At 34.9% G+C, this 20,394-nt stretch overlaps 1 protein-coding gene across 1 annotated transcript; it reads left to right on the top strand.

The window, feature by feature from the left end:
* Window positions 1–7,090: 7,090 nt before the first annotated feature.
* Window positions 7,091–19,890, top strand: LOC137828595 (acyl-CoA-binding domain-containing protein 6). The gene is made up of 14 exons (XM_068635235.1): window positions 7,091–7,356; window positions 8,416–8,576; window positions 8,809–8,886; window positions 8,959–9,072; window positions 9,219–9,285; window positions 9,419–9,480; window positions 9,802–9,941; window positions 10,038–10,164; window positions 12,178–12,292; window positions 12,735–12,823; window positions 14,197–14,280; window positions 18,849–19,169; window positions 19,251–19,310; window positions 19,395–19,890. Exons 2-14 carry the CDS (start codon window positions 8,487–8,489, stop codon window positions 19,566–19,568), a joined length of 1,521 nt encoding a protein of 506 aa, XP_068491336.1. The 5' UTR covers window positions 7,091–7,356; window positions 8,416–8,486; the 3' UTR covers window positions 19,569–19,890.
* Window positions 19,891–20,394: the final 504 nt, after the last annotated feature.

The raw sequence follows: 20,394 nt of genomic DNA, 5'->3' as shown, positions 1-20,394 counted from the left end.
CATCTTCAAGAGCTTCTTCAAATGATGTTGGCCGTGAAGATGAGCATAGGAGAAGGAGACCTCCACCCCAAGTCCATGGACAAAGACATCATCACCAAGGGGAAAGGATTCACTACGGCAATGGCTTCTACCATGATGCAAAGTCCAAGCTTCCTTCGGTCAAACTACCTTGTTTTAATGGTTCTAGTGATCCAAATGTGTATTTAGATTGGGAGGCTAAGTGTGAACAAATTTTTGAGATCCATGAGATCCAAGATGAGCATAAGCTCAAGCTAGCCACCCTAGAGTTTAGTGATTATGCCATGAAATGGTGGCATGGGATTGTAAAGGACATTATCTATCACAAGGGTCCTCCCGTGGACTCTTGGAACTCTTTAAAGGATCATATGCGCGCTAGGTTTGTACCCCCACATTTTAGGAAAGACCTCATGTTGAGACTCCAACGGTTTCAACAAGGCACGCTAAATGTGGATGAATATTATAAGGAGCTTGAGACGCTTGTGCTTAAAATTGAATTAGAAGAAAGTGAAGAAGCCATGGTTGCTAGGTTTGTGAGTGGTCTTAGGAAGGATATCCAAGACATTGTTGAGTTACAAGAGTATTCATCATTGGGCTCTTTAGTTCATCTTGCAATGAAGGTGGAAGCCCAACTTGCTAAGAAAAACTCTTTTAAAAATGCTTCCAATAATGGATACTACTCCAAGTCTTGGAGAAACAAAACTTCTTTTTCAAAACATCCTTCCAAAGATTCTTCTTTCAAACCCAAGGAATCTAAGCCATCAACATCTAGACCTAAGTCTCCCACTAGAACATCTAACACTAAATGCTTTAAATGTATGGGTTATGGTCATATTGCTGCAAATTGTCCTTCCAAACGAAGTATGTACATGCATGAGGGCATTGTAGTTAGTGAGCATGATTCGGATTCTTCAAAGCATTCATTGCATTCTCATGCATCTAGTGAGGAAGAGAGCGAATGTCCACTTGAAGGGGACTTGTTAGTTGTGAGAAGACTTCTTGGACAAGTTTCACAACCTTTTGATGAAAGTCAAAGGGAAAATATTTTCCATACAAGATGTCTTATTCAAAACAACATTTGTTCCTTGATAGTGGATGGGGGTAGTTGTGCAAATGTGGCTAGTACAAGAGTAGTAGATAAGCTTGGTTTGCCTACTATCTCTCATACAAAGCCCTACAAATTACAATGGCTTAGTGAAGTAGGAGAAATAATTGTTAATAAACAAGTCCTCATCCATTTCTCCATTGGAAAATACAAAGATGAGGTATTATGTGATGTTGTGCCCATGGAAGCCACTCATGTTCTTTTGGGAAGGCCTTGGCAATTTGATAGAAAAGTTTTACATGATGGCTTTACCAACAAATTATCTTTTGAATTCCATGGTCACAAGGTTACTTTAAAATCTCTCTCTCCAAGAGAAGTCCATGAGGACCAAGTTATCATGAAGAAAAAGAGGGAGAGTGAAAAAGATAAAAAAGATAAGAGTTCTAAGCCTACACTCCTTGTGTCTAGGCGTGACATTGAAAGGGAAATAGTGGCTCATCATCCTCTTTTTTTAGCCATCCCTAGAACTCTTAGCATAGAATCACTTGTTGATAGTCCTCATTGCTTGGAAAATTTGGTAGAAGAGTTCAAAGATGTGTTTCAAGATCCTCCAAATGGACTTCCACCTTTGAGAGGGATTGAGCACCAAATTGATTTGATACCGGGCTCTTCTTTACCAAATCGTCCTGCATATAGGACCAATCCAAGTGAAACCAAGGAAATTCGCCAACAAGTTGAGGCTTTGATTGAAAAAGGGTGGGTGCAAGATAGCATGAGTCCTTGTGCTATGCCTATCATCTTAGTGCCAAAAAAGGATGGCACATGGCGAATGTGTTCGGATTGTAGGGCCATCAATAACATAACCATTAAGTATAGGCATCCCATACCTAGACTAGATGATTTGTTGGATGAATTACATGGTTCAAAAATCTTTTCAAAGATTGATCTTAAAAGCGGCTACAATCAAATCCGTATCAAACCGGGTGATGAATGGAAGACGGCTTTTAAGACCAACTTTGGTTTATATGAGTGGTTAGTTATGCCTTTTGGTTTAACTAATGCACCAAGTACCTTCATGCGCCTCATGCATCATGTTCTTAGACCTTTCATTGGTAAGTTTGTTGTGGTTTACTTTGATGACATTCTCATTTATAACTTATCTTTGAATGACCATAGGTTGCATGTTAGGCAAGTTTTGGAAACCCTTAGGAAGGAACATTTGTATGCATCCCCATGGTCTTTATACTCCTCTTCCTATCCCTTCAAAGCCTTGGGTGGATATATCTATGGATTTCATCTTAGGCTTACCCAAGACATCAAAGGGAAAGGACTCCATTTTTGTGGTAGTGGATCGTTTTTCAAAGATGGCTCACTTTATTCCTTGCCACAAAGTGGATGATGCATGCCACATTGCAAACCTCTTCTTCCAAGAAGTGGTTCGCTTGCATGGGATTCCTAGGTCTATAGTGTCCGATAGAGATCCTAAATTCTTGAGTCACTTTTGGAAGACCTTGTGGGGCAAGCTTGGAACTAAGCTTTTATTTTCTACCATTTGCCACCCACAAACTGATGGTCAAACCGAGGTGGTAAATAGACCTTTGGGACAACTATTGAGATGCTTTATTTCGGGGAATCCTAGAGTGTGGGAGAATTTACTACCCCATGTTGAGTTTGCATATAACCGAGTAGTAAATTCTACCACCTCCCATTCTCCTTTTGAGGTGGTCTATGGGTTTAATCCCCTAACACCTCTTGATCTTCTTCCTATTCCCCTTCTTGACGATGTCTTGTGCAAAGATGGGGATGAAAAGGCTTCTTTTGTAAAAACTTTGCATAAAGACATCAAGAAGAGAATTGAGAAGAAGGTTGGCAAGTATGCTGAACTTGCCAATAAAAGGAGAAAAGCATTGTTGTTTGATGAGGGCGATTGGGTTTGGCTTCACTTGAGGAAGGATCGTTTTCCTACTCAAAGGAAGTCCAAACTATTGCCTCGAGGGGATGGACCTTTCCAAGTCCTCAAGAGGATTAATGACAATGCTTATGAGTTAGATATGCCTGATACATTCTTAGGTAGTCATACTTTTAATGTCAGCGATCTAACTCCTTTTTCTGTAGGTCTCCAGAATTCGTGGTCGAATTCTCTCCAACTCGGGGAGTATGATGGAGATCAAGCCCAAGAGAACATGGAGGCCACTCATCAAGCTCAAGAAGAGGTGGAGGCACAAATGGAGGACGCCCATGGAGGTCAAAGTCCACCTCAAAGGATTACAAGAAGCATGTTCAAAGCCTTAGGAGCTAGAGGACATTTATTTTCTCTTTTTGTAGTGTCTTTAGTTGAAGGTGCTTAGAGGGAAACCTTAGAAACCTCTTTTGTTATAGCATCTTTTAGGTTTTAAATAGGACCTTTAGGGGGGTGTATTAGTAGATAGGTGTAGGAGTAGAATAGGGGGTGCCAAAGTGAAGGAAGGGATCACACCTTCCTTGCTTAGGCAATTAGCACCGGTTCTAGATGGCTTTTGGAGGGAATTTTGAATTGTTTAGCTTTCATTTTTCAGCACCTTAGGCTATAAATAGAGGTGTCTTCCTTGTAAAATTCAGATTTGAATTTATCTAAAGAAACTATACTCAAAATTGGAGTGAGCATTTGGAGAGCTTTTGAGCTTCTACTCTAGTCTTATCTTGAAGGACCATGGTTTCCTCAAGTGGCGGCTTCCACACTCATCTAGGAGCATCCATACTTCTAGTGGCGTGATCATCCAACCTATCTTCCATCTTCATGAGCATTCTCTTCTCCTTCCTTTCTTCTTCTTCAATTGTTCATGTTGCCTTGTGTTGTGAGTTGTCTAGCTTTCGGTTTTTCTATTTTCAGCACCTATATTCTGTTTTGTTTTTAATTCTGTTCGGTTCTTTTGTTTAGTAGCTTAATTCTGTTCGGTTAATCTAGTTTCTATTCCTTTGTTGATTCAATTTGACAATATTTGGTTCATCCAAATGAGTTTGGGATTTGGTACTTGTTATTGGTGAGTTCTTGATCTTAGAACCATGATCCAACTTCTAAGAAAGTGCCTCTACATTTTCCAGCTCAAGGTGATTCCTCAAAGTGTCAAGAATCTTGTTCTATGTGGCTATTGGAATCACATCACATTCGTTAAGCATTTTTACTTATGAGAATTTTTTTTGTCCAATTGACATATGTAAACCACACACAATAGAAAAATATCAAAATGAAATATAACAAAAAATATACCATAATTAAAATTTGAATGTCTATTATTCACTATTTTCTAACTTATAACTTCGTAAATATAAAAGGAAAAAAATCATAGAAAAATAATAGAAAGTAAAAAACACTAATGCAGAAACATAAAACAAATGCGGCTATTTTGAATTTATAAATGCGACTTTATAACCGCATTTGATCAACACGCACTTGTAAATCAAGAAATATAAATGCGGCTATATAGCCGCATTTATAAATACCATTTACAAGTGCGGTTATTTGCTTTAACCGCACTTGTATATGCCAAATCATTAAAAAAAAATTAAAAATTTTAAAACATCGTCAATCTTGTGTGAAGCCAACGTTGATGAAGAGTCACGGGAGCGCCAACAACGGTGGCGGCAGCAGAAGCGACGACGGACAGGGAAGCAGCAATGGAGCAAACCAAAAAATCCACAAGAAATCACGAAGACAATGAAAGAGTACTGAGCAATGCGAGAAACCAAACAATGTAAGAAAAACGAATGTCAGCCAACAAAACAGTGCTTCGAGACCACCAATGCAAGGAAAAAACCATATATAAGAAAAACGAAAAACATTTATGCATATATTTGTGAAGATGAAGAGGAAGAAAGAGAGTTCAAGAAACTTACATTGCACAAATGGAATGCAGATGCAGCAGAAGGAGACGAACTCAGTGTAACGCGAAACGAAGGCAAAGACGAGAAATAAAGTTTGAAATTGTGTGTGGCGCGCTTCAAAATTTAGGGTAAAAAAGGATTTACGAATGCGGTTAAAGGTAAAACCACATTTGTAAATCAAAATTCTTTGATTTACAAATGCGGTTTTACCTTTAACCGCATTCGTAAATCATGCGCTTTGATTTACAAGTGTGGTTATTTGTATAACCGCATTCGTAAATCAAAATAATTTCAAAAATGCCACCGCATTTTTTACGAAAGCGGGTAGCGCAAAAGCCGCACTAAATAAAGTGTATCATTTTCTTCTTTTTACACTAGTAAAAAAAACAAAAAAAAAACTTATATTTTATAGAAATAAGATTTTTAGAAAAAAATTAATACATATATATAAACTTTTTAACTTCCAATAAAATTATCATTATTGATCAACTTTAAAATCATCTCATATAATACTTATAAAAACGACTCCTCTTATAATTTATACATAAAATTATGATTAAACGAATATTTTTTAACATTGAGTAAACACAAATATGAAAATAGTTTTTTTTATGTATTATTTTTATTTATTATATTTCAAATTGACCGATAATTAAACTAATGTAAACGTTTATTTAGCTAATTAAATAAAAGGAAACAATACTTAATTTCTTAAACTTTACCCATTTTATAAATAAACACTTTAAAATTTATTTTCTTTCTATTTTTTTTAAATTTATTCTCTTCCTAAATAAATACTTCAAACCTAAATTTTATCTTAACCAATTTAACTTCATTTTGTAAACACAATTACCTTTTACTTAACTAAATTTTAAAATAATTATTTTATAAATAAATCTCTTATACTAAATTATTTTACCACTAACAAAGCAAAAATCTCAACAGTTTCTTTTCTTCATTTAAATCTTGAATCTATGGAATTAAATCATGATAACAAAAAAGGAAAGCAGAATGCGGTGAACGTGGATATTTTATTTTATTTTAAATTTCATTAATTTTTATTATAATTTTTTTTCAAATAATAAAACATAGTAAAATTATAAGTAAAAATTAAATGCACTTTTTATTGTTTTAAAATTTTTCTACATTGATTTTTTATTATATTTTAATACATGAACAAAAGGAACTGTAACATCATTAAACAATCGACATTTAGCATACGTTATTAAACTCTAATTTGATAAAAAAAAACATTTGTAGTGTGTATAAATATAAAAATGAATTAGAACGAAACTAATTTCAAATACCTCTTTTTTGTATTAAGACTCCTAGTGGGAAAGTTCTTCGTCCTCTTCCTGTTAGATGAGAATTTCCTTCACCAGGTTGGGTTATTGATGAGGCTGCTAGGGTATCTGGTCTTGCTACTTGTGGTGGTATTGTTCGTGGGAGTATGAGAGAATTTATTGGTGCTTTTTCAGGGTTTTTTGAAGTTCAGACTACTTTAGTTGCAGAGTTTTATGGAGTTATACATGCCATGGAGGAAACTCAAAAGATGGAACTTACTAATGTTTGGCTTGAATGTGATTTTGTCTTGGTATGTGTTGCGTAGGACTAATGTTCCGTGGATGCTTCGTAATCGATGGAATAAATACTTGTCTTAATTTCTGTAGGACAATCAGGTTTAGGGTTACTCATATTTTTTGTGAGGGAAATGCATGTGCTGATAAGTTGGCTAATTTAGGGTTCATTCATAGAGAATCATTTCATTGGTATAATAGACTTCCATCTAGTCTGTTCTTAGAATTATTTATGAATAAGTATAGTTTACCTATGTATCGTTTTTCTTAACATGTGAATTTTGGTCTAGTCCCCATATTTTTGTATTTTCTTTCTTTTTCTCTTTTTTAATAATACTTTTTTCATGTGATGGCAGATGATTGTTGTTACTTGAGGTATTAGCCTAGCTGAGATGTCAAGTTGTATAGTGATGGATAACATGAAATTTTTTATATAATAAACTAATTTCAAATACCTATTCATAAAATGTAAAAAAAAAATTAAGATAGAATTAAAATTTATGATGTTTATTTTTTTTTATAAAAGAGATATAAGTTCACGAGATTTTAGTGTGTTTTTTTTAAATAAAATGCCAAAAAGCAAGTTGATAAGCAAATACCAAAAAATAAATTTAAGTTTGTCACCATCTATTCTCTAGTCTCGGTGGTACGATTAGTGTCAAGTTACAACTTGCAACAACTCACAGCTTCTTGCCGTAACGTTTGTTTTGTCGCGCCTGTCCGCCACAACCGTCTCGGCTACGACAACGTATCTATTGAGATCTCTGACGGTGGCTCTTGATCCGCCACCGTCCGAACTCCTCATCTGCACCAGACGACGGCGTTTCGAGATCTGCCAATTCTCTCTAGTGACAGGTTTCACTCTTTTTCACTTTCATTCCAATCCATTCGTTTCTATTTGCTCCTATTTCGAATTTATATGCTATCTTAACTTCTGTTGAATATAATTTAACCGTTAGGATTTGAAATTCGGGGTGATTTTCGGCGGTGTACTCGATCTGGATTTGCAATTTCAGATGTTCAAAGTTGCATGTCAAAGCATTGTCGAAAATCACGTGATTATGAAAATTGTGAAGTTTGTGATTGTAATTTCGAACATTTTAAGTTAAGAAGCATTCCAGAGTCCCTGATTTTCGTGCTAGTATGTTTTTGCTGCATTTTGGAACTTGTTTCTTTTTAGTAACTTAGTGTAGAGTAATGCTAGTGGTAGCTTCTCTTTTTTTTTTAATAATATCTCTGGTAATGGGAGAGTTGGGTCACATAATCGTTACTCGTTGTAAAATTGTGTACCTAAGAAGCGTGAGATCACAATGTGGTTACTGACCAGTCCTTTTAGTTGGCATCAGTTGGCATGACTTAAGCAACTCTGCTAGATTGGAAAGAAGTATTATCTCACGAACAAATAATAGCTCAATGCTCTTTGATGGCAGTCAGGGTGCAGCTATAGATTGTGATTTCTTTGCGGATTTTGATATGTAATTTTCTGTTAAAATAACAGAGAGGGTGCGTGTAGATTGCTCTTAAATTTTGTTAAGATAGTTGGCTACGTATATGGTACTTCTCATGACGCTCAGACAGTTATTTAGCCATAGTGAAACACTAACATTTCAGTGTCAACAGGGGCAAAAGTTACATTTTATTTCAAATTTGCTAACTCGCATCTTGAGTCAATAGGTCTCGTGAGTTTACTCCTGTTTACCCATAAAGGAATTTGAGAGTCGGGTAATTTGTTCTCAACACAATTGTAGACTCTAATGAGTTTACTTGTTAACTTAAGAATTCGACTACGTTGCTTCTAATATTTAAAATTGATTGTATTCTCATGTCCATGCTTCCTAGTTTTACTCCTATGGATTTTTTATATGTGTTCTGTTGAGAATTTGTCATTTAAGATCTGTTTCCTGTTTATGACAGTTAATTTGACAACATAAAATTAAAGGTGATTTGAAAAAGTTCTTCCTGGTCTAAAAGAGTACTGGAGAGATATGGAAATCAACAATTGGTATACGGAGCTTACATATGATGAATGGGTACCAGTCACTGTATCTGGTGCTCGTCCAGGTGCTCGATATAAGGTTTACTTCTCTTCCTTTCATTGATTTATTAGAGGATCGCATAATAGAAAATTAAAAGGAAAACTAGGCTAGATATCCTTTCTAACAAAACGGTAAAAAAGGTCCTGATTGGGTCTTGTTATGAGTTATTTTTCTTTGGAATACTAGAAGTCCTTAGGCTTTCTAGGCTTCTTATGTGAAGTCCTTCCTTTGCCTTGGACCAGATACTTACTCTATCTATTATTCACTGTAGCATGCTGCAACAGTAGTTGATGAAAAACTATACATTACTGGAGGGAGTCGTAATGGGCGACACTTATCTGATGTTCAGGTATTTGGTATACACCAATGCTGCTGAATCCTGGACTTGTTGTCGTGTGTCATGTGATTTAGCTGTTTGCAGGTTTTTGATTTAAGAAGTTTGACGTGGTCCTCTCTGAAACTAAAAGCAAAGGTTGGAAAAGAGGATGGCAATAGCTCACAGGAATTTCTTCCTGCCACATCTGGTCACAATATGGTAATTTGTATGACAACTCTCTTGATGCGCATCTATGCTTATAGTATGAAATTCTCCAGTTTGGCTACTGGAACCATGAGTGTTAGTGATAAAAGGATAATATTGATATTTGATTTGTTCTGATATAGACTTGGAAATTTCTGCAGATTAGGTGGGGGGAGAAACTGCTTCTTCTTGGTGGCAGTTCACGGGACTCTTCTGCTGAATTAACAGGCTAGTATCTATACAATGTTTTTTATAATGGGGGGAAAATCATATATTTGCCTGATTATTTCATATCCATGCATGGCATATTATTACATGGTAACACATACAAAACTTACAATGTTCATTGAACTTCTTTCAGTTCAATACATTGACATTGAAACATGCCAGTTTGGAGTTATTAAGACTTCTGGAAATGTCCCAGTAAGTGTATTCATTGATCTAAAAGTTGGATGTTCTGTTCTTAGATGTTGATTTTTTTGTTTGGTTAATGTTTTCATTGTCCTAATCTAAAAGTTTTTATGTAGTTTAATTGTGCTGATGAATCCATGTAACCAGCCCCTGTTAATGGGATGAGGATTGGTTGTTACAGTTGCATTATATTCCTACTTTCTTTTCATTTTGAATCATGTATGTAGAATATTCAATTATGTAGTATTTCTTTGTATTATCTGTATATGTAATTTTGGAATCCTTTTGATTGTAGTTGAAAAGATATTTGATGTTTTCAACTTATTTTCCCAGGTAGCCCGTGTGGGACAGTCTGCAACGCTAGTTGGTTCAAGAGTGATATTGTTTGGTGGAGAAGATATGAACAGGAAGCTGTTGAATGATGTCCATGTTCTTGATCTGGAAAGTATGACTTGGGAAATGATAGAGACTATGTAAGGGGTATCAATTTTACACTTTCAGAAAGTGTGTTTTCATGCTTAAGATAAGTTCCATATGACTGACCATACCAATTTCTTGGATTTTGATAGCCAGACACCTCCATCTCCTAGATACGATCATGCAGCTTCTATTCAAGGAGAGCGATACCTTCTAATCTTTGGTGGTTGCTCTCATTCTGTTTTCTTCAATGATCTTCATTTATTAGACATGCAAACAGTACGTGAATAGTATTCACCAACTTTTTCTTTGCATGTTTAATTAAATCAAATTATTATTAAGCTTGTTTTTTCCATTCTAGGGTGATCAGTAAATTGTGTATAACAATGCACAAAAGTGAATTTTGATATGATACTGTTAGACCTCCAATTACCCTAGTGTACACTATAAAGGAAAAATATATTTGAGATTTAAGGCATGTATGCATTGGTGGGGATTGAGGGAATAGTATTCACTGTGATAACAATGGAGTCAAAGAATGCAACTCCTATTTTTCCAGTATCCTATCTTATCATATACGTATTCCAGCATTTTGCCTTTCTTTCTAAAAAAACCATGAACATTCTAATTTTTCCTACCAAATTGCTTTTTAGACTGTAGAGCATGTTGATGTTATCTTGCTTTGGAATTTCTTGCACCTTTTTCTTTTCTCTTATAAAATGAACTGGGTTGTATCAATTTTCCATTGGCAGAGGCTAGCTGGGCCAAGTCACAAATTGAATTGTGACGCTTGGACTGCTACACTCTTTAAGTATAAAGAGTTGCATCCTAAATATTAACTATAACTTTTGGCTTAGTGGTAAGCGTCCGATTCAATAATTGGTATTGAAACAAAGGTCACAAGTTCGATTCCAAGAGGGGCAATTATTGCGGGTTGCATCAATTGTCCTGGGCCATATGTGCTAAGTCACAATCGAATTGTGACACTTTGGTTATTATGTTAAGTAGAAAAGAATTGTTCTGTAATTATTAGCTATAGTTTTTGACCTCGTAGTAAGCACTCAATCCAATAAAATTTAGTCACAGTTTTTGTGTATAAATATATACTAGTTCTGGATCAATATTTTGATGAATCATGAAATAACATTCAATGGTTATTGAGGAAAAACTTGTTAACATCTAACTGCTAGAAATAGTGATGTTGCTTACTGATTAAGGGGGAAAAATCACTAGGGATGCCACTAAATGAAATTGGAATCTTTATCTGAATTTTGTTCCTAGGTACATGGATAAGGATAAATGAAAGCAACTCCATGATAATCATTTGTCCCACTCAGGCTTATTCCTGTTATATGATGGAATTGTGGACTGTCATGGTGTCAAGGCATTTGGCTAATATTAACTGATAATTTAGGACTTAAATTTATTTGGTTGATAAGTTATCTTTACTGAAAGTTATTTTACCTTAAGAAAAAATTAGATGAGTTTAGTTTAAAGTATCTGCTGGTGGCTACTAAAATACTTGGTTCATTAGTGAGAATGTTCCGTAGGTGATATTTGGAACAAATAGAAGCAGACATTTGTTGAACTAGTAATTATACTTTCTATGAGAATATGTATCTAATATAGATCTGCTTCTCCATTGGAAATTTTCATTACAAAATTTATGTGAAGTGTACAAGTGTTTGTGTTGTGTTTTTTTTTTTTTCTGAAATTTGTATCTATTGAAGTTCATTCAATGAAAAAGCTAATAGCTGACAAACAGTTGGAAGAAACAGAATGGTATGTTAGTTGCGTGGAATGTATATTCACTGGTCTCCCTTTTAAAAGGTAAGCTTAAGTAAGGAAATAACCGAAGATAGGAAAACAAAGATCTCATGATATCTTAAAGATAAGCAACACTTATCTCTGTTACTTACAAGTTACAACACATACTTTGTCATTGATGATGGCTAGGGTACATATTTACAACACATACACTTTTTTTCATCTCATGCTTGGCAAGTACTATTGTTTGTAAAGATCTCTTTACATGTGTTTGCTTCTTACGTATAGCGTAAAGTTGCAAACATAATGTTTATTTTGCTTACTATGTTAACCTGGATCCGGTAATCCATGGAATGAAGGGGAAGAACAATTTCAGTATTCCTTTTTTAACTTTTGATTGATTTCAATTTACATATACCTATCCAGATGTTGTTTGATTTTTGGCCATTGATCCTCCAAGTAATTTTTTCCCCATACAAATTTAGCATTGAACATATATTGATCTAACAATTTTGTTTGGTTCAGATGGAGTGGTCCCAACCACAAACTCAAGGTGATTTAGTATCTCCCAGGGCTGGTCATGCTGGTGTCACTATTGATGAAAGCTGGTTTATAGTTGGTGGTGGAGATAATAGAAATGGTATGTAAGTATTTTATTTTTTAAAATTAAAAAGAAATAGTATCAGAGGAGTGAAAAATAAAACTTCAAGGAAGCAGATAAAATATTCTTCAAAACAGAAATTCAATAATTCAGCATGTATTTCCGCTCCTTGTACATGTCAGAAATAATAACTTGTTGAAATTGCATTGAGATTGACCCTACTGTGAAACCAGAAACAGAATCATCTTGAAACAAATTTAAGTGGACGGGGAGGCTTTATACTCCAGCCAAATACACCTGTATAAACCACACTTTGCACAAACATTTGGCCTCCTTGTTTTAATTAAAACCTTAAATGAACCACAAGAAACTATGCAAAAGGGAAGGGGATGGGGTAAACTACTGTTGCATCAATTGTCTATACATTATAGTTTTAGTTGTTATTCTTCATGATTGTATGATTATCTAATTTGCAACACAGGTTGCCCTGAAACCCTGGTGTTAGACATGTCTAAGCTTGTATGGTCAGTATTGACTGCTGTGAAGCAAAAAGATCCACTTTCTAGTGAGGTAATTACTTGGTGAAATAATTTATTTTATATTTTTAACATTTCAAGGAATATTATTTGAAGGATTGTTGTTCTTTCTTCTCCAAGGTTCGTATTAGAGTTTGTCACCGTACCTGTGATTGTTTATTTTAGGGCTGCTTTATGACTATATATGTATTTAGGATTTGAGTCGGTTCCTGTAAATTTAGCTCAGGTTCAGTTGACTGGGATCATGTTTTATCCTAAACACTGAAGCAGGAACACCTAACATTCCTATTTCTCTTTTTTACAATACAAAGAGATCGTAGTTTTTAGTTTCCTCTTCTTTCTCTCATCTAGAGGTCCATGACAGTGAACAATAAATGGGAGTTCTAGAACATTCACTTTTTTTATCAATTTATGGTGTTTAGATGTAAGTGAGAGTGGGTAGAGTCTAGAATGACATCTCCAACTATAAGCTTTGAAGAACATAAATAATTTTATCTGTTGATATCTAGAATCACAGTAGGTCTGAAAGATGAGAAAAATCCTGGTTAATTTTAAGTCTAGATTTCATAATAAAGTCGGGTATTATCCAATGAAGAATCATATCCTTGTCTTGATGAGCCTATATGCTTACATCACTGTTTGAAAAAGAAATTTCTTGACTGTTGACTCTTTCACTCTGCAAGATCAAATCCTCACTATAAGACGTGGGTTCTATCTTTGGGCGCAGAATATATGTTTATAATTCATTGAATTGTTCTTTTCAAAATCACATATTCCTTCACAAAGTCTGATGCAATAAAAAGGAAAGGAGGAGGAATCTTTTTCCATAGAACTCAAATTCATTAACTTAAGCAAGCTTGGTGGTACATCTAAAATTATAAAGTTTCTGCGGAATTCCTGCTAAAGTTGGAAGCAAGTGTACTGCAATGTAACTGCGTATTCACAGAGCTCCAGATTGGTGGAAATTAGTGAGAGCGTATTTATTAACAAAGAGAACACCACATGTAATGTTGCAAGCAAACTACTTGAACATAAAATAGTAGGTTCATCACTTGCATTATAAATAAAAACGTAGGATCTTCCCGATTTGAGGAAGAAAGTAACCAACTCCTCTGATGTATTGTCTACCAAAGATTGACGTAGATTTAAAGGAATTTATTGAAAGAAAACACACAAAAAACTACGTATGAAGACAGTAAAGGCTGCCACCTTGGGAGATAGTAGCAACACCATAAGGGCACCTTGACTTCTTTTGACTTGCTAATATTAACCAATTGAAATGAGGGAGCAGCTCTTTGTGTGTAATTGAATACAATAATGACTGTAAGCAATTTTTTGTACTGAAATATCTAACAATAATTCAATCCCTGTTATTTTATTTATTTATTTATCTACTACCATTACCAGGGTCTTAGTGTCTGTTCAGCAAGAGTTGATGGAGAAAAGTATCTGTTAGCTTTTGGAGGCTATAATGGGAGGTACAGCAATGAGGTATGTGATATAAAGTACTTTTGTTGTCTATGGAAGATTGGATTTATTATTTTGATTTTGAAGGAAGACTGATTTATGTGCTTTTGCCACTGACCCTGTTATCCTCAATGATGGTTCATATATAAGCACACTCTTTTTCTTATGATAGTTTGATATGTCATTTTTCATCAATTATAGACATTGGAGAGGTTTTGTACTTTGATTGGTCCTTTTTGCAATATGCATGGTTTGCTCCGTAGCTTGAGTGCTTGGTTGTATGCCTCTACGTTGCTTGCTCATCTGGACATGCATGTCTGTTCATCTGGACCATGTATGCCTTCTTTGTTTCTTTTGAAATGGAAACAACTTGAACCCCAATGAAGCCTTCAAGAGTTAAGATTGTGTTAGGAATCTTCTACACATAAAGAGAAAAGAACCGTTCCCACAAGTGAAAAAAGAGAATAGAGTTGTAGAACAAAAATAATAGATTCTGTATTTTGAAGTAAGAACTACAATGGGACTACAAAGGAGCCCTTTCCTTTAACACAAGGGTAACTCCCAGTCAAAAATAATGTAAAAGCTCCCTCTCTGACCTTCCTCTCCCTAACTGACTCTTAACTATTCTAATCGTCTTAACAATATTCTGGTAGTTATCTTTGCACCATGTATGTCATTAATTCCCAAAGACTTTGTTAATCTGTATGAATGGTGAATTTTCTATTGAAAAGGTAAGTGCGCCATTTTTTGACAACAATGGTGATTGCATGCAACTCCCTAACATATGTATTAGCTGAAAGAAGCTTTGGGCAAAACATTTTTTCTAAAAGAAAAAATTGGGTGGTTATTCTGCATCAAAACTGCTCCTATCCCTTGCCCTGATGCATCTATTTCTGTTATGAAATCCTCTTGGAAGTTAGGCAACATCGACATGAGAGTATGAGTCATAGCATTGTTGTGCTTCTTCAGACCAAGTAAATGAATCTTTCTTCAGTAGGTTAGTGAGAGGAGCAAAGCAACTATAGAAGAAGCATAGTGTAGAATAAACATTCTATAAAAACCCGTGAGCCCCAAAAATCCACGCAATTGTTTAATGGTGGTAGGTGTCGGCCAAGTAATCATTGCACGAATTTTCTCAAGATCTAGGCTAACGCCATCCCTAGATATTGTATGGCCCAAATACTCTATTGATTCCTGAGCAAACAAGCACCCTCTTGAGGAAAACTTGATTAGACACGAGGCATTGAAAAAAAAAAATCCAGACGAGAGATATGATCTTCTAATGACTTACTATACACCAATATGTTGTCAAAGAAGACTATAACAAACTTACGCAAATAGGGCTTAATCAATATATTCATAGTTGACTGAAACGAAGCAGGCACATTACACAATCCAAAGGGCACCACCAAAACTTCATATGACCTTCCTGTGTGCAAAAGGCAGTTTTCAAAGTGTCATTTGTGTTCAGTCTAATCTAGTGGTATCCAGAGCGTAAATCCAGCTTTGAAAACCACTGCATCCCATGGAGTTCATCAACCAATTCTTCAATTGATGGAATGGGAAATCGATCTTTTATGTGCGTCTTTAACTTGCTCTTCAAATACTTTCTTTATATGTATTATCTTTGTCCGTTGAGGTTCTAACAATTCTGGACTTGGATCTTTCTGTTTTTGCATTATTCATTTTCTTTTTCGTGGTAGACGCTCAAAAACGAATGTTCTGATATAAGCCTTCAATGCGTTTTGCCACTTATTTGCACTACAAACAATCTTCCTTTCTGAATATCTTCGTTTGTATATCCTTGATACTGTTTTACTCACAATCTGCACAAATCTTGCTTGTGAGCTTCATCTCTTTCCTATCATACGTTGAATTTGGCTTTTAGCTTTATATGCGTCTTTATGTTCCTTGGACAATTTTTTAGAACAAACTCAATATCAGTGAACATTATAATTAATATAATAAATCATAAGTATCACTAAAACAAAAATCTTCATTATATCTTCTAATTATTGGGACTTTCTTTTCTCAGATTTTTCATCTTTAATGTATTTTCAAATTCTTTCCAAGTTAATATTAAATCAGAAAATTGTAGCATAATTACATTTAACCTGGATATTATTCTACTAAACGTGTTTCGAAAAACTCTTTGACATAAAAAATATTCATGCTCTATTTTTCGAAATCTTTAAAGTAAAATTTTGTTCATGCAAAAACTTTCCAATGCAGTTTTAAATTTAATTCTTTTTGCACAATTGTATTCGAAACATTTAAAACCTATATGAAAAATGTTTTTCATTCACAAAACATTTAAGCACAAGGCATTTGAGATTTTTCAAGTTCTTTGTGTTTTGTTCTCAAATACGAAAACTTTTCAAAATCATTTAACCAATAATCTTATTTGAAAATAGTGTTTTCTATGATTTAGAAATGTCAAATAAGATTCATAAACATAAATGCAATGTCATAAAACCTTCCAAGAATGTAAAGATTAAGCATGGACACTTCCCTGTTTATCGCATTTCGTCTAATGCTTGGACGATTCTTCTATCGTCTTCTATGAACAATTTCCAGCGTGCGTTTGATGCTTGCAAACGTATTCATCTTCTATGTGTTTACCGAGGAGTTTTCGTCTTATGGGAGCTTCTAACACTTGTATCGTATATTATGATCATTCTCAGCTCCATAGTCTGATCCTTTGTCTGACAAGTTCTCTCTTCGAGCTTTGTCTTATGGGATGCTATTTCATCTTATCATCTTTTATGCACAACAATTTTTCTTTTCTCTATTCACTTTGATTATATTATCTATTTCGCGGGTGAACATTAAGATTGGATCGTCTGATCAACATCTCCCACTATTCCGTCTTAACAACCTTTCTCTTGCTATATCGTCTAGTGAGTCTTACTCACTTTCTCTTCTGTTTTTGTCTAATCTTATGCTACACATGAATGAGCTTTGTCATATCAAAATACACCTTATAGTGCTTGTTATCATCAAAACATAAAGACACTCAAGCATGAGGTCATCTAATGAGTATTGTTTCGTCTACTAACATAACAACTTGGGCTTCCAAATTGGTCATGCAAGTATTCATTGCTTCTTGGAAAGCTTTTTGGCTCTCTAGTAATTGAAGAATGAAATCTATTTTTTCATTACTTTTTTGACACAGCATTCGTCTCTCAACGAAAGCACAAAAATGCAATGCCTATAGTGCATGTTAGGCTTCCTCCACATACAATAAAAAGACTGGATAATTCTCTGGTATTATTTCCTATGAAAGGCTCTCATACATGTAACAAATAGAGTCACAATAGAAAAACAAATCTTAGAGATCCTAACAACCTGAGAAAATACTACTCTGCTCTTAGCCCTAATTTGGATTCTCAACTTTTACTTCATTTCGCCTTTAACTGTACAGTCATAGTCATCAAAATATTTAGACTTGGTGCTATGTCATTTGGGCTTGCTCCTCGTTATTGCTCTGCTCATTTGTGCTTCATCATGATCATAATCTCCTATTACCTCCTCTTGGGCCATGATAGAGTGCCTACTTGTTTAGACATATGCCTCCTTTTATTAGCTTCACATGCAGACTTGGAAGGTTTTTGGACCTCCTACTCCATCTCATGTGAATATTAGTGGTATCTTTTAGAAAAAGAAGCTAGGGAATTGTGATGAATTTGGGGAAAAATTGGAAGGGAATGACTTGAAAGTTGAAAAGTGAGTTGGCATGGTTTGATTTCATCTTACCATTAAAGAATAAATGGGTGAAGAAAGTGTCAGGGTAGTTATGTGTTAACATTACAGAACAGGATATTAGCGAAATATCAATTTTCATAACCATGTAGACAGTGCTTTCAAGTAAAGCCACATGAGGGTGAACTATGGGTTTACATTTTTTAATGTGATGGGAGTCATTAAGAACATTTCACTAAATTATCCTTGAATTAGTAAGTTTTTTTTTTTAACAAAAAGAATACTGGAATAATTCCAAGAATATCAAGTAGGTAGATGGAATTAACAAGACCAATGCTGCTCTATGCTATTGCTAGTTGATGTTGGGCAGTGAGAGACATCCTCCACAAGAGAAAGTATCTAATGTTTTTATTGTTTTGGAGATCAGAATGTTGAGGCCAATGGTCAAACAACCTTGAAAAGATAAGATTACTGCAAGGGCTAGAAGAAACTTGGAGAATGTTGCATAATGTTTCCTCAGGTTGTTTGGTAATGATAGAAAACCAATGCTGGCTGCGGAGAGAAAAGTGGTTAAAATGGAAGGTGGTCCAATTCAAAAGACCTTGCACTAAATGGTTATTAAAAAAATGGTATTTGGTATTAACGAAAGCCAAAGGCATTGATTATCCATGTCGCTAGTGGGACAAAACTGACTGTTGTCCCATGCAAATTGATTTAATTCAATTCAGTTAAACTAGCTTCTACCTGACATTATGACTGCAAATTGCATGTTATGCCACAGATTATGAATTTGCTAATTTTGCATTTTTTTGGGCGGTTTTGTTAATTAACATTTTGGTGTTCCATATAGTGGATTCTATGGCTAATGGCTTGGTCACTTGCAAATTTAGGTTTTTGTTATGAGACCTAAGGAAAAAGACATTGTACGTCCTAAGATTTTCCAATCACCAGCTGCTGCCGCCGCTGCTGCTTCTGTTACTTCAGCTTATGCGTTGTCTAAATCAGAGAAGTTGGATTTCATGCAACTGGATGATATGAATTACAACTCATCTGTAAATGGTCATCCTAAAGACGATGTGACAAACAAAATTGAAGCCATTAAAGAAGAAAAACGGATATTGGAATTGTCAATTGCAGAAGTCAGGGCTGAAAATTCTAAGCTTGGAGGTGAGATAGAAGAAATAAATAATACTCATGCTGAGTTGTCCAAGGTATGTATTGCAGTTTTAATATGAAGGTGCGCTATAATTTAATTGGTAGGTGCTATTTTCATAACTAAATATGTATTTCAGGAACTCCAGTCAGTTCACGGACAACTTGTGGCTGAGAGATCAAGATGCTTTAACTTGGAGGTACAAATTCACTTTCCTATTTTGGAGTATTATATGGCTTTATGCTTGTGTAGGATTGAGTATAATAAAATTGTTTGCTTCCAGGCCAAAATTGCAGAACTCCAGAAGTTGCTGGAATCAATGCAGTCAATAGAAGATGAGGTACAGGCTCTTCGTGAAAAGAATTCTGCTCTGGACCAGGAAATGGAGCTTGTTGCAACAGCTCAGAAACAGACTCCTGGTGGAGTTTGGCGATGGTTTGGAGGGAGGGAGACATGAGAAGTCTGAGGTCATGGTGGCAATGTCAACTGAAAGTGATTTATTGGGTCTGAGGAACCTTAACAGGTTATATTCTATTTTTTTTGTTCACTAAATAACATTTATTTGTTACAGAACTTTTAAGGTATCATTTGAATTGAAATGATTGATGGACAACACTTTTGAAGAACTGAAGTCTGAAACTTTCGAGATGGGTACATAATCTTTTTGAATTTGTAATGCGTACCTTGACTGGTTTACTTTTGACTGATTCATTTCAGGCTCAAGTGTCTATTAAATTTGTAGGATTTACCTTTTATTTAATTTTATTCATTTGAGTATATATTGGAATCTGATTGGCATGTTTTATTCCATTTTAGATACAATTACCTGAATGTTCAATTGCTAGAGTATGCAGTTTTAGTTTTACTTTATCATATGTATGTCTTTGTTTTCGGTGTTGTATTTTGGTTTGATTCAAAGGACAGTGATCGCTGGTTGGTGAGCGGATTTGTTATCTCCATGTAAAAGATGTTCATAATGTGGTTCGAGTAGAATTGCAATCCCTCAATGCGAGTGTTTGGAGCGTCATTGATTGATCCCGTCTTGAATTAATATATGTATTTCGCGTGAGCAGAAAAATGCTCATTCCATATTTGTGAATTGATATCCAATATGGAGAACAGAAGTTTAAGTGTCCTTCAGAAGGAAGATGATTTTAGAGGAGTTAGTGTATTTGGCACTGTAATTGGTATTTTCTGAGATTAAAGGTTGCGTAGGTTATAAAAGGAACGACGAAAAGCATTGTGCGGCCAATTAATAATGGAATTAGATAGACAGAATTAAG

Source organism: Phaseolus vulgaris, chromosome 7, assembly GCF_000499845.2.
Source record: "Phaseolus vulgaris cultivar G19833 chromosome 7, P. vulgaris v2.0, whole genome shotgun sequence".
NCBI classification, from domain to species: Eukaryota; Viridiplantae; Streptophyta; class Magnoliopsida; order Fabales; family Fabaceae; genus Phaseolus; species Phaseolus vulgaris.
Note: the sequence above shows the minus strand (reverse complement) of the source record. Positions and strands in the feature narration are given on the sequence as shown.